The 13613-nt window shown below is 36.4% G+C and overlaps 1 protein-coding gene across 3 annotated transcripts in view; it reads right to left on the reverse strand.

Annotated features, from left to right (window-relative positions):
• KCNK2 (potassium two pore domain channel subfamily K member 2) overlaps positions 1-13613 on the reverse strand; it is a 107135-nt gene that overhangs the window by 15014 nt on the left and 78508 nt on the right. For all 3 annotated transcript variants that reach the window (XM_064648238.1, XM_064648239.1, XM_064648240.1), the window contains 2 exons: positions 11218-11404; positions 3020-3159 (listed from right to left, as the gene is read on the reverse strand). In XM_064648238.1, coding sequence (XP_064504308.1) covers positions 3020-3159; positions 11218-11404 — 327 coding nt within the window. The remainder of the gene's footprint in view (positions 1-3019; positions 3160-11217; positions 11405-13613) is intronic.

Consider the following 13613-nt stretch of genomic DNA (forward strand, 5'->3'; position numbering starts at 1 on the left):
TAATGAGCTATTTCCCCAAGGACTGACATAATGTTTCCCTAAGAGAGTTTAAAAAAAACAAACATAGAACTAGGGTTTTTCATTGCACTCATTTCTATTGGAACTTCAGATAGGTTCCCCTGCTATAATCTGCACCCACAGAAATTGGAACAGTCAACTTTAAATTTAGGTTTAATTGAAAAAGCTGACAGTACAAGAAATTCAGTCTCCTCTGGCTTCTGATGGTATATAGGAGACTTGATGACTGCATTTCAACTAAGCTCCCTCAGATTCTTAACTCAAATTTTCCTAGGCAGATACCAAGGATGAGCTAAGAGTAGTAGTTTTTATCATAAAATGGAACATGTAAAGTAAATATTTGTATAATACTTCTGGTCAAACTAATCTTATAACAAAATTTAATATATTTATATCACTTTCTCCCTAAAAAGTATCATTAGAACACAGAAATTATCTTTTATATTCTAACTAGCACACAATTTATGCCAAAATTCAGTTCTCAAATTGGTCTCTGCCATTCTAAAAACTGTAGCATTTTTAAAGTGCTAAACCATTTTATTTCTGTTACGAATTCTCAGACGTGCCTGAGAAATGGGTGAAGAAGTAGGGGGGATGTTTCTGAATGTTAGAGATATGATTAATTGAACAAATGGTACCAATTATGTTATATCTGTCTTTAATCTAACCTAACATGCATGAGACTCGTATACAGCAAAATCCCAAATACCTGCATCAGCCAAGAGAACTTGGATATATCTGAAGAATGAGGTTTTCCTTTTTGTAGACAAAATGAATGTGCTTGTTTAGGCTATAAAGGTGAGAAAGAATGGAAAGATGAAACAGGGTATACATTCCCAGTGCCTGAGAAAAGAAAGCTCAGCATTGCACTGTGCTGCATACCCTGGCAAAGAGTTTTGCTTGATAGAAACAGGAATGCATTTGATGTGTTAGAGGAATACATGAGTTTGTTCAACTCGTGTTTCTCTAAATCTTTTCCAAAGTTAGTTGATGTTGAAATAGCTTCACAAGATATTACAAAGTTCAAACATTCTTAGTATATTATCATAATTATAAGATTAAAACCTCAGCGTGCTAGGTAGTCAAGATACTAAGATCTCTGAATAATATGCTGTTTGGATAACAGAAAAGAATATGAGAAAACTGAGATTAAAGACTACATTAATTCTAGGAAATAGTGAGAAGAACTAAAATGTATCAACAGTGTCTGAGATAATACAGCAAAACCAATCCTGAACAAGATATTTCTCCATAGTCCCTAGTCACAGTGCCTCAGTCACATTGTATTTTTTTTAAAACATCCCAAAAAAAGTAACCCGGGGAAACTAAAGACAATTTAGGAAATGCCCCAAGTTGAGAACAGTTAGACACTAGGAGAGTGCACAGGGAAAGCACCACATGTGCTTACCCCACTCTTCTTCCTGGTGCAGAGGGAACCAACCTAATTCTGAAGTTCAAAATAACAAAACAAAACCATTCAGGTTACTGGCATTGGAAGTGATCTGTTGGTTTCCCTGCAGCTAGTGTGAGTCAGGTAGGTTGGCTGTTAAAGACAACCCCAGAGCTTTTCCAGAAAACAAAATGGTGATCCTGCAAGCTGTTGAACTTGCAAATGGGAACACTTGTGTGCTGATCTCTACCTGTGAAGTACACTAGTAAAGCTCATTGTGTCAGGAAAGTCATAAATATCCTTTTAAATTTACAGCACGTGGCAAAAGATGATACTCTTGAAATGAAACCGATCAAATAAATATTGTCCTCTGCTTCAGTGCTAAGTGCTTATGAATTGCCTGGTGTGTAAGCACACTCACAACAGACCTGCCACTATGCTGCCTCTAACTACAAAGAGCCAAGAGCACGACAAGGGCAATGAAAAAGAGCTGCCCACCACACAAAGTGGGCTTAATCCTTCCCAAGCGCGCAGGTCACATCCTCCTGCCTGCTGCCAGCATCGCCACCGCCCCCTGCTCAGAAGATGGCAGGCACCCTGAGGGTCTGTAACGAGCGAAGGTATATAGGGGTAAGCTACCCTTTACAGCAAGGTCTTTGGGAACTCAAGGATTGTCAGGAACACATATAGGCATTGATGTCATGCCCTACAGCTAGGAAAACAATTTAAAACAATGTAAGTAGCAGGCCACCGCACAGTAGCCAACATATTCGTTCCATCAAAAACAAATTAGAGTTTTTATATTTGAGTAGCATAAATGAACTGATGCGTGCAAAGAAACTCAAGTTAAATTAGAGGGAAATAATGCATTGCTGAAACCAAAATTTATTTCTCTAACTTCTAGTAAAATCTGAACTGTGTGCTCTACAATAAAAGGAATTTTTTTTACCCTCTAACATTTTCAAAACAGGACACTTTCTTAGATGACAAAATTTAAAGTAAAATATTGCAGCATCAGTGGAATAATAAATACACATTTACAAGTAAAATATGTTTGAATTAAAAACAATATACCTGACTACAAATAATTAAGGATGCTGCTGAAGATACCATGATAAAATATATCCAGGCATATTTAAATAATTCATTTCAATACCTTGCATGAGATGAAACATTTATTTTCTTATTGCTATAAAATGATCAAAGGTATCTCAAATATAACTATTTAGAGATTTATTACTTTTCTTTACATACCTGCATCCCCTATAGAAACAAAGCAGAACAATTTTCCTCTCCAAAATTAAGGTCTGCGTTCTACTGCCTAGATAGGAGTTTTTGAGATTTTTTTTCCCATAAATCGGGTGCAACTGTGCATATATGCTTAATTTATTAGTACATTTAATCTAATTTTATATGCAGCCATTTGAAAATAAATCACAGTATGTTTGAAGTCTGCTACAAAGTTTGATGCAGTTTGAGATGCAGCATATATTTTATACATAAACAGCTTTGACCTATGCACTCTAAGAGCAAAAGCAGCTATAAAAGCATGTGACTTCTAATAGAAGTTCTTTCAAAGGAGTATTTTTGCCCCTTTCAAAATGTTCTTACCTCTTCTTTTGTCTTTTTTGATATGACTCTTAGCCAGTCTCCAATCATGCTGAGGACAGCTGCAAAGTAAGCAAGTCCAACAAGGATCCAGAACCACACCACTGGCTTATAAAAATCTAGATATTCAATATCTGATCCCCCTGAAAAACAACACAGTTAAAATTAAATCAAACATAATAGTTATAGGTGCAAAGACGGTTTAAAATTAATTTTCCCAGAAAGGTTGCGTTTCTTAAAATTTCTGTTTTCTTACCCAGGCAAAAATTCCTGCAAAATGTTTTGTTGCATTTGAATAACTATAATAAAAATTCATCCACTCTTGAAAGCAAAATCTGAAGTATGTAAATTTTAGACAATGATTGCTAATCATTCATAATATTAATAAATGAACTCAAACTGATTCCATTTCTGATATGATCCCTTAAGGTAGAGATCATTGAGGACAGCTTGAGAGAAAGGACTTCCCACCTGCTCCAAATAACCATGCTGTACTAGACTTTAAGTATTACTCTGGCTGTAATGTGTTCATACCCTGAGAAAGCTGTTTTGCAAGGACTTTAAAACATCTCGAACTTTTAGCCTTAGTAAAGAAAGACTAACACTTGCATTAGCAAGTGTCCCTGTTGGGTAGGCAAACATTATCATCTCCATTTTGCAGAGGGAAACCAGGGTACAGGGACTTGAGCTGAACTGATCATACTCAAAAAATATGGATAAAATAGATGTCAGCTGACGGCAGCTTTTTTGAATCCCACTGCCATAATTACCAGTCACTTCTGTTCAGCGTTAAAGAAAAACAAACATAAACTTCTTGTCTGTAATGGGGCTTTCAGGTATCATACAGCTATAGAGAACAGATGTCTCATCTCCACAGAAAAAAGTTATGTTCTTCCAGAGGTCTTGACAATATGAAATAACTCACATTTCACATCTTGCAGTATAATAAAACAGAAGCGTTAAACTTTCAGTGCATCTCTGTTACAACAAATAAAATCAGACTTCTGGTTTATGTTGCTGCAAACAGTGGTTTAAGTGCATATCTGCCCACAATTGAAGAGGGTCTACAGTAAAACCTTTTCTGACACATAGAAGTAGCCTGTATGTGTACATAACACGTTGCTTTATGTATCTGCATCCTATACTGAAACAGTCAAAGGAAAATTGGCCCCAAAATATCATGCACCTTGTTACATTAACAAGATTAACTCTCATGGAGAGTAATGCTTTTACATAGTTTTATTATCATTGAGATTACCTGCAAACAACAAAGAATTTTACAGACAGTTATCTTTGTATGGAAGCCCTCACGGACAGAAATTTTGTTATTTTCATGTCAATTAGACCTTTTCATCAAAATACATCGAGCTGCAATGGTTTACTCAACTATCCAAGAGATGAATCCACATTGTGAAAATGGATATGTTTTGACACCCTTGTAATCCCCAGGCAAAGGTAGAAGACAGCCAAACACCAATGGGATGAGTTTGTCACAGCACAAGACAAACAAAACATCAGAAATGAAGTAATTTGTTAACAACATCCATCTCACGTCAATCTAGTAAAAGAGGATTTTACAGACAATTCACCAAAAATTTGTTGTATTTCAGAAAATCATTGATTACCACCATGTCTTTGCTCTATCAGGGGCTAGTGTTTGCTGGTTCATCTTCTTCAGCTGTTCACACAATGCACAAGAAAGTATCATAGAAAGCATCCACTTGGTTTTTAATTTTTGGCATGTTGTGTTTATAAACCGAAACTGGAACCTAACTCTGCCAGTCTGCGGGAAGAGTTTCCTTCACAGTTTATACTTAATTTATTTGGAGCAAAGTTAATTACTGGGGCAGGAGTTAGGACATAGTCATATTCGATCAAGTTTTCTGTACTGTCTGGCCAGGAGATGGCTCCATCTAGCTGTGCCCAAAGGAGTTCAGCTTTCCTAAATTTAAAGGGACAAAAAGTATCCAAAGAAACAATCTAGGATAAGGCTTAGCAGCTAAACCCTTTTAAATGTTGAACTTCTGAATTTCAAGGACTCCTCAGGCGAATTCTCAATTTAATCGAATCTCAGGGAGACAGAGAGAGACATACCTAAGGATGTTTGTCCTGAGATGAATACTGTCTCCTGTGATGTTCAAACTACCCTAATGCAGCTACCTGGGAATGTCATTAGTAGGATTTTACTGGTAGGAAAACATGATCGAAAGTCAACTGTACTGAATTCCAAGTAAGTGAATTCATTACCTACTGAATTACAATTCATTTAAATTGGTATGAATGTATTTAGGTATGAGTGGGCATAGCTAAATGTACTTATACTGAAGTACAGCAATAATCCAATGAGTTTATGCATAACATTATAAAAAGCATATCAATATGATTCGCTATCATCTTTCTTTTGCAAAGCAAATTGGTTTATGTAGCCCTGTAGGAAGCAAAATGCTGAGAAGGCAGAAGTTGAATTCTGTTGTTTGTTTGGCAAAACCAATTTTGTGGGCTGTAGGACAAAATTTTTTTCCCAGCTTTGTTTAACCTCTACCCAAAATAGGTTACAACCACAATAAAGAAGAAATCTCACAACTGGAGCATGCTTACTCTTTAACTAGCAATTTCACTGCCATAATCTGTTACCAAGAGCAGCCACACTTCATTGCCAAGATGTTTTGTGGTAAAGATTTGATCCAAAGTAGCTTGAAATCTATGAGAAATCAAAGAGTTTTCCCATCCATCTTCATCAGAGGCTACTATATTGCTGCTACCACCATCCTTATGTTTGCAAAACAACTTCTGAATTATTTGGGATTTTCAACACTTTGGAAAGCATAGGTTGTTCTATGGCCCAGACACATACTCCTTACTGAGGTGAAGAACTCCATTTTAGTGAAGAATAGCATTAGAGAATATTTCAGTGGTACTTTAGGACAGATTCTGCTTCTCAAGTGTACGAATATATATATTTTTACTTATTTATATACATAAAACAAATATCTTTTAAGTAAATAATTTTCTTTACTGTTGCCACTCTTTTCCCCATTCTTTCTACAGCTAACTGACTCAAAATAGAAACATTTGATGTTGAGTATCTTAATTCCATACCAGCACAAATTTCTGAGTTATTCAGAAGTTGGCCCTTCAAATCAGGAAATGTCTATGATTTTTCATAAGCAGTAAAAATTAGTCTGGGTAAAAAAATATGATTTAATTCAGTTTTAATTGCAGAATAATGAGTAGCTGTCCATCACATCTGTTGTGAAATATCTGGCAAACACATTTAATCTACAAATGTCACCTGTCCCACTCCAAAGAAATATGGAGGTTCAGCCCTGCAGCTTGAAAGGAGTTACCTCTGAGGATTGCAGAAAGACAGACAGAGAAAGGCTAGCTTCTGAGGAGATGCAGAAATGCAGAAGGCTTGGGACAAGATAATATTGCACTGTCTGTGAGGGAGAATGTAAGTAGGCCACACGAGTCACTTGATGCTACTCAGTGGAAAATGGAAAGCTACTTCAGAATACAAAGCATAGGTATAAAACACTCCTTATGCACTGCCCTGCACAGACATCAAGCAAGATAGCACTCCAACTTAAACTTAAAATAGGCTGCATAGTTCACACTAGACAGCCCCTGTTATGGACATGAAGTCCTGAGGGAGCAAAGAGCACTTCCAAATGCCTAAAAAAGACACAAAGCCTGCGGGAGAGCGCACAGCTCTCTTATGGGATGTTTGACACACCTCTTGCTCAGCGTGACAGGAATTGATTTCTGTAGAGGCCTTTCTGCCAGTTTGTAGTATCACATGGTGAGAGCAGATCAACTGGGCTGCTATTGACCACCAGGTGAAGTGTTCCAGTTTGGTGACATTAAATGAGACTAAAATATCTCAGCACTCTACAACCCGGGTCTCAATCCAACCAATACAGTGCAGACCCAGGTGTCTGTATTACAATGGCCATACATCAGATTCAATCACAGACTGAAACAGTAAAAAAGCAGCAAGTTAAAAATCAGAACTCAAACTAGGAAAACAAAACAAACAAACACCCCCCCCCCAAAAAAAAATTAACAAAAGAGTTGGAATACAGTTTTAAAGTAAGACCTGTAAAATTCTGTGATCTGTTTAACTGGACCAATTGAGAAATAATCTTATGTCATCATTATACCCCACTGTGAAACAGACTATTGATGTGCTGTTTATATTTCTGCCCTCTACTTAATTCAGTCAAGTTTTGGACATGTCACCTAATTTTGATTTGAAACCTGTTAGATTAACTTCATTAGAAATATTTGACTAAACTTTCCAAACTGCTCTGCAAGTTAAAGGATTTATCTGTACATTTGAACAACATGTTGTCATTTGTACATATATTCATGTGCCTCAGTGCTAACTTTAGTACCCAATAATACCTTTCATTGTAATAAAAAATGACATATTGACATGGAAAGATTTTTTTTCTCTTTCACAAGATATTCATAGTTTTGGCTGGATTTTCCTTTGTCATGTTCAAGTCAATGGCTTCTCTTGAAAACAAGAAAGGGATGTTTGACTATGTCCTGATTTTCATACAACGATGCAGGCTATAATTCAGTTTTTCTTTTTTTTCATGAAAAGCTACACTAAGCTTTCTTTAATTAAAAAATTGTCTCCATAAAAAAAAGTTCAGCCACTCCAAAAATTAGAAAAATCAATTTCATAAGACAGAGGAACATTTAGTTTATTTTTTTTTTAATACAGTTCATATATTTTCTTGAAATGCACTATAAGGCCTCTTTTCCCTCCCTGCATGAACTATGAGTGATCAGTCTTTTATGTTTGCCTTAGGGCATCTTGCTGATGGAAACCACAGCTGATGGAAACCACAGCTGAAATTTCCACAGGCTCCAAATAACAACTTAGACTCTGACTACCAAAGGGGATGTTTTGGCATTCTAGTTTCTGGGAACACAGTGTATGATTTCATGTACAAATGAGAAGAAACTTTTGAAAAAATTTTGGAGAACTACAAGAATTTCTAATATGACAATCTGCACTACAGCCTTTAACACCATTACGTTCCTAAATCCCAAGTTCTTCTGTTGGCTCCCTTTTCGTACAGCTTTTCAGAAACACACTCTCCTTTGCCTCCTAAAAGTTCTTCAGGGCTTCTGTTCATGTCTTACCTGTAGTAGTGCCAGAAAGCAGCAAATTCTATGATCATGAAAAATGACAGATATTGTAAGAAATATTTCCTTAAACCCCAATACCTATGTTAACACAACCATGAGATTTATATGTAGGGCTTGCAAACTTATGTTTTTTCTCTCTGAGATGACAGTTCCCAGAAAAGAGGAAATTATTTGAAAGTTTTCAACTATATAGGAATTTTGGATTTTTGAGGGAACTTCATGAGCCAAAACTGACACATATTTATGAATTATCATGTGGACCTCTGGTGTGCTAAAAGAATTGCCATTTTGATTTTTATTGCTAAGAGTACACTCTGCTATAATTGCAAATTAGAATATCACTGCCCACCACCACACTTCAGATTTAACTGGAATTCTGTGGAATCCAATGTGAGGATTTTTTCCAAATGCATTGCACTGAGGCACTAAGTGGACTGAAGCACAATTCTGTCTGCTACATGACAAACTGAGACCACCATGCTCAAGAGGCACAATTTCAGATACAGTACCCATGTTCTATCACGACAACCTCTCCCACATCCTTATAGAGCATTCCATGCCTTAACTCTATGTTTCTCCCCTGTTTACAGACTCAGCTTTCCACAGCTTCAAGGAGAATGCTCTAGACAAAGCCTACCACAAAAATATCAGTGGCCCTTTGCATCCACACAGTAGTTTTGACTTACCTAAAGGAAAAACAAGCAACCCAAAAATCATAGAGAAAACTTAGTAATTTGTTAGAGTACAAAAGATTCTTCATATTTCCTCAAAATTAATAAGGAAGCCTAGCCCTTAGGACAAATTCTCTCAGCTGTATTGAGAACTTGCAATGTCAGTTTTTTTCAAATAGCTTGGTACTTATACACACGGTGACTGTAAGCTTCCACCATGTAAAGCACATTCAATTAATATCTTACCTATTTTTCAGAATTTTTATTTAACCAGCCATGTTAAATAACAAGAAAACAAGTGGACCTCTCTGAAAAATCCTTCAAGCCACTGGCCATAAACTATATTAGTCCGCCTAAAGATGATAATATTGTCAACTTCATCTCTGACAAAATATAGTCCAGTGGCAACATTAATCTCCCAGTTAGGATGGAGTCAACATCTAACCCTGTTCTCTTGAGCATTATCTCTGTGAGTACAAGTCCCATTCCCAAATACTGAAACTTTCAGTCAATAACTTATTGCAGTTCGAATGCCAGTCTTACACGTTACTCAAAGAAAATAGAAAACATTCATGACACTTTGAAATAATGGATTTTAAAATAAATAAAAAAATGTAGCAAGTGAACCATAAAAGGCCATCAGCTATAGAACAATGTAATTCAAGGACATTCTGTAGAAAGTGTTTCCTGGTAAAATTAAAAAGCAGACGTGATGTAGGAACAAATTATGATATCAAGTGGCCTACAAATAGAAAAGTTATGGAAATATATAATGGGAGTAATGATGAATGTACTCAGTGTTCTCATTAGAGCCAAGTGGGCATTTCACATAATGCTTTACAGTAAATATAACTAGATCTTCATAGGTCTATCATTTTTATTCCCTGACATACATGTACCCTTCAGGAATGAAAGTCTAAAGCACCCAGACTCTTGACTTGGAACACCATAAATTTTTTATTTGATGCTAGCTAGTATCTGATCAGAATCACAAAATCCTGAAGACAGAATTAAAAGAATATACAAAAGAAAAGGGAAAGGGAGAAATCAGCGACACACATACAAAAAAAATGAACATCACAAATAACTGTGTAAAAGTTCAAATAAATTTGATTTGCTATTTTACAGCTCAATTTTATAATTTACAAGAATCTTTGGCAACTTCTCGTGCAACCTTCATTTTTAAAATGCTTTCATAGCTTAGTATCTTCAACAATAACTAAATTTCCTCCCATTTTACCCAGATCATTTATGACTCTTGGGAGTGGTCTTGTGCTGGATTTGATGATCCCTGTGGGTCCCTTACAACTCAGCGCATTCTGTGATTCTGTGAATATGTCAAACAGCTCAGATACTTCAGAGGTCCTTGTCAGGCTTCAACAACCCTCTGCCAGCAAAAAGACCAGCCACATTACTGCCATAAGGCAAAACTTCATGCAAGTTTATAAGAGGAGTTACCCAGTTGGAGACCCTCAGCTTGGTACACTTGGACTCATGCAACAGCCGTGGGTACAGATGAGGCATAGGATGAGCCCACAGCACGTATATGTCTATTATAAATGCTACACTCTAGGAGAGTAGCTATGGACAGCAGCCCAGCACTTCTGTCCTCAGCCACCTCTGCCTTGCACAGAGTTCAGAGCTGGGAGAGGTGTTTCATGCAAGAGAGTTGATGGTGCCACACAAGCAGAAGCATCAAATCAGACTGAAGAAAGTAAGTCTCAGACTCAAAGCACAAAGCTCTGAATTTCTAATCCTCACTTCTACACATCACTGACTTTGATCAACATGCTATCTCAACAGAGACAGCATACACTCAAATCTATTCTGGGAAGTGGACTAACACCTCTAACACCTTTTCAATAAAAAAGTTGACACAGAGAACCAGCCCAAGCTTTTTTTACCTCAGTATGTCAAAGTTATTTGCAACCAATCCGGGTTAATAGAACCATAAAAGTTGGACACATTATCTGTGAATTGTGCTAAGCCTTCTCCTTACATTACAAAACACACATGGGACAAACACATACTGACAAAAAAAAAAAATCCCCAAAGCAGGATCCAACAGCATTACAGACACTTCAATGACAGAAACAGATTTCTGGAACATTTTGAAAGTAAGGGAGGCACCTGTAGAAACAGGTACCATGACTTTCATTGTCCCACCTCCCATCTCTAGACTGCCACATCAACCAAAATGAGGGCAGGTTCTGCTACAGGCACTGACACAGGAATGATAAAGGGTAAAACTGGGAGACAGGCACCACAAGAGAGACATGTCTGTTCCAAAAATAAGACAAAAAATGCAGAATTAATATCACTGTGCAAAATATTATAAGATAAAAAGTTAGGAGAAAATCTTACCTGCAACATAGTCACCAAATCCAATGGTAGTTAAAGTGATGACCACAAAGTAAATTGCATCTAGTGTGTTCCAGCCTTCTATGTGCTTGAATATAACTGCAGGAAGAGCAACAAACAGCACACAGCCAAACAGTATGAATATTATTGTTGAAATTATGCGAATCTTTGTCTGACTCACATTCCATTTCTGGAAATAGAAGGGGAAAGAGAAGAAATCCATGGTTAATAAAACTGCACATAACTCCACATAAATACCCATCCATCACTCCTGGTATTCACTGCATTGCTCTAGAAGACAGTGCATTATAACTCTCAAACAGGAAAATCCAAGCAAGATTTTATTTTTGAAGAGGTTTCAAAGCAAACATGACTATCCTAGGATAGTCATACTGTGGCCACATTTGTGTTCTGGGCGAGTGGCATGTATAGCATTAATTAATATTAACAGCTGATCATGCTAAAGTTTTGAGGGGGGTCTAGATATTCAAGTGACCTTCAAGCAGTGCAGGCACCTGTAATATCTCTACTTCTGTGCATCCACAAATAAGCAAACAAATAAGGTGACTTTTAACCATACAGTTCTCTCTAGTCAAGTAATTGGCTAAACACAACCATAGAAAACAGAACTGGAAGTGATGTAAGAGATCACCTTTTCCAAACCTGGTCCAAGACAAAAATAACCCCACTTAAGCCACTGCAAACACATTACTGGCCAGGCATGTGATTGTGCTTAATTGCTCTTGTCATTTGAGAGTTTCCAATGCATAACCTGCATCTCAACTCCTTCAGTTTAAGTATATTATTTATGATCTTATCCAAGGCAAATCAAAAGATTGCTAGTTTTGTCTTTCCAGCAAACTTTCACAGGTGTTTTCTTTCAGTCATATGTTCTTTAGTCCAAATAAATTAATTTCTTTGTTTTTCTTCCCCTTTCAATTCTTGTTGTTATTACTTGGCATGAGCAAACTATCCCATGTCTCACTAAGTGTTGTACTAAAAACTAGATATGAAAAAAATAGCACAAAATAGAGTGGAAGGATCCTTTCATATGTTTTGCCTATTATTATATTTACTTTCCTATTTATACTTTCAACTGTGATGTAGATTTTTCCACAGCAATAAGACATTAACCCATATGAGCCCCTAGATTCTGCAGAAAGTTTCTATAAAATTGCACCTATACATCTGTAATTGACATATAATTGAATATTTTATTATTCCTTCCAATAGTACTTTGAATTTGTCCTTCTTGAATTCCAACCTATCTATTCAGACTTCTTTTCAAAATTTTTAAGATAATTTTGAATGTTTATTCTGTCTTCCACCTTCTGGTTCTCTCCCCATCTTGAGATAATCTGTAGATTTAATGAACCAAGTTGTTAAGGTATTGTGTCAGCTACTAATATTTTCTTCTAAACTGTACCAAAGCTAGAACAGACTACTGCAAAGTCCCATTTGACATGGTCAGCCAATTTAACATTTTACAAAAAAAGTTTTCCATCCATCCAATGCATACTGGTTCAGCTTAAAAGAAGGGAATATATAAACCCAGAAATTTCCACAAAAATAGATCAAAAATGAAACCAGATTGTTCATGGTGCAGGTTTTCTTGTTTTTAAGTTTTAATGGAAATTGTATTTTACAGTCAACATGACCAAGGTCAAGCTGCTGTAACCCAAATCACAGTAGAAGTTTGGGTTATGGCAACATAAAATTCCCTGCTCTGACACATCAGCACCTTCCAGTTTCTAAGGAGAACTAATAAATAGGATAAAGGACTGCAACTTAAAGACTGGTGTTTTCTTTCAGATATTGTCAAAAGAGGGAAAGATACTACTTTTTGTGCTGGGACATTCTTGTTGTAGGGATATATCCATGAGGAAAAAGAAAAAAAAGGAAAACCATTATCCCTCTGAGCAAAAGAGACACAAAAATTGATTTCAGATCTTCTACACTTTTAAGAAAAGAAAATCAGTTATAAAAAACCAGAAATTATAAAATGTTCTTATCGAATGTTCTTGCCTTTTTTAGACAAGCCTCAGTGGATTTCTATGTTATTCACTAGTACCTTGTCTGGACCTGAACTTATGGTTCAAAGCCAAAAATATATGCCTTTTCTAACACCTTTCAGGCTTGTATTTGCGTGTTGCATAAGGCTACTCAGCACAGGCCCAGTTTGCTTTGCTTCAAAAATAAAGCCATGCCAGATCCTTTCTATACAGAAAAAGTGTCCCCCATGAAAGATTAGGGCTTGTTGCAGAAAAACAGGCCTTCTAACACAAGCAGTGCTGATGCAAACAAAGCTACAAAGTCAAGTTGGTTACTAAGTATTCACAGCTTCAAAAATCTGTTAGTAAAATGCAACATTAATGTAATTTTTTGTGTGTGAAACAGAT

Source organism: Pseudopipra pipra, chromosome 3 (assembly GCF_036250125.1).
Source record: "Pseudopipra pipra isolate bDixPip1 chromosome 3, bDixPip1.hap1, whole genome shotgun sequence".
NCBI classification, from domain to species: Eukaryota; Metazoa; Chordata; class Aves; order Passeriformes; family Pipridae; genus Pseudopipra; species Pseudopipra pipra.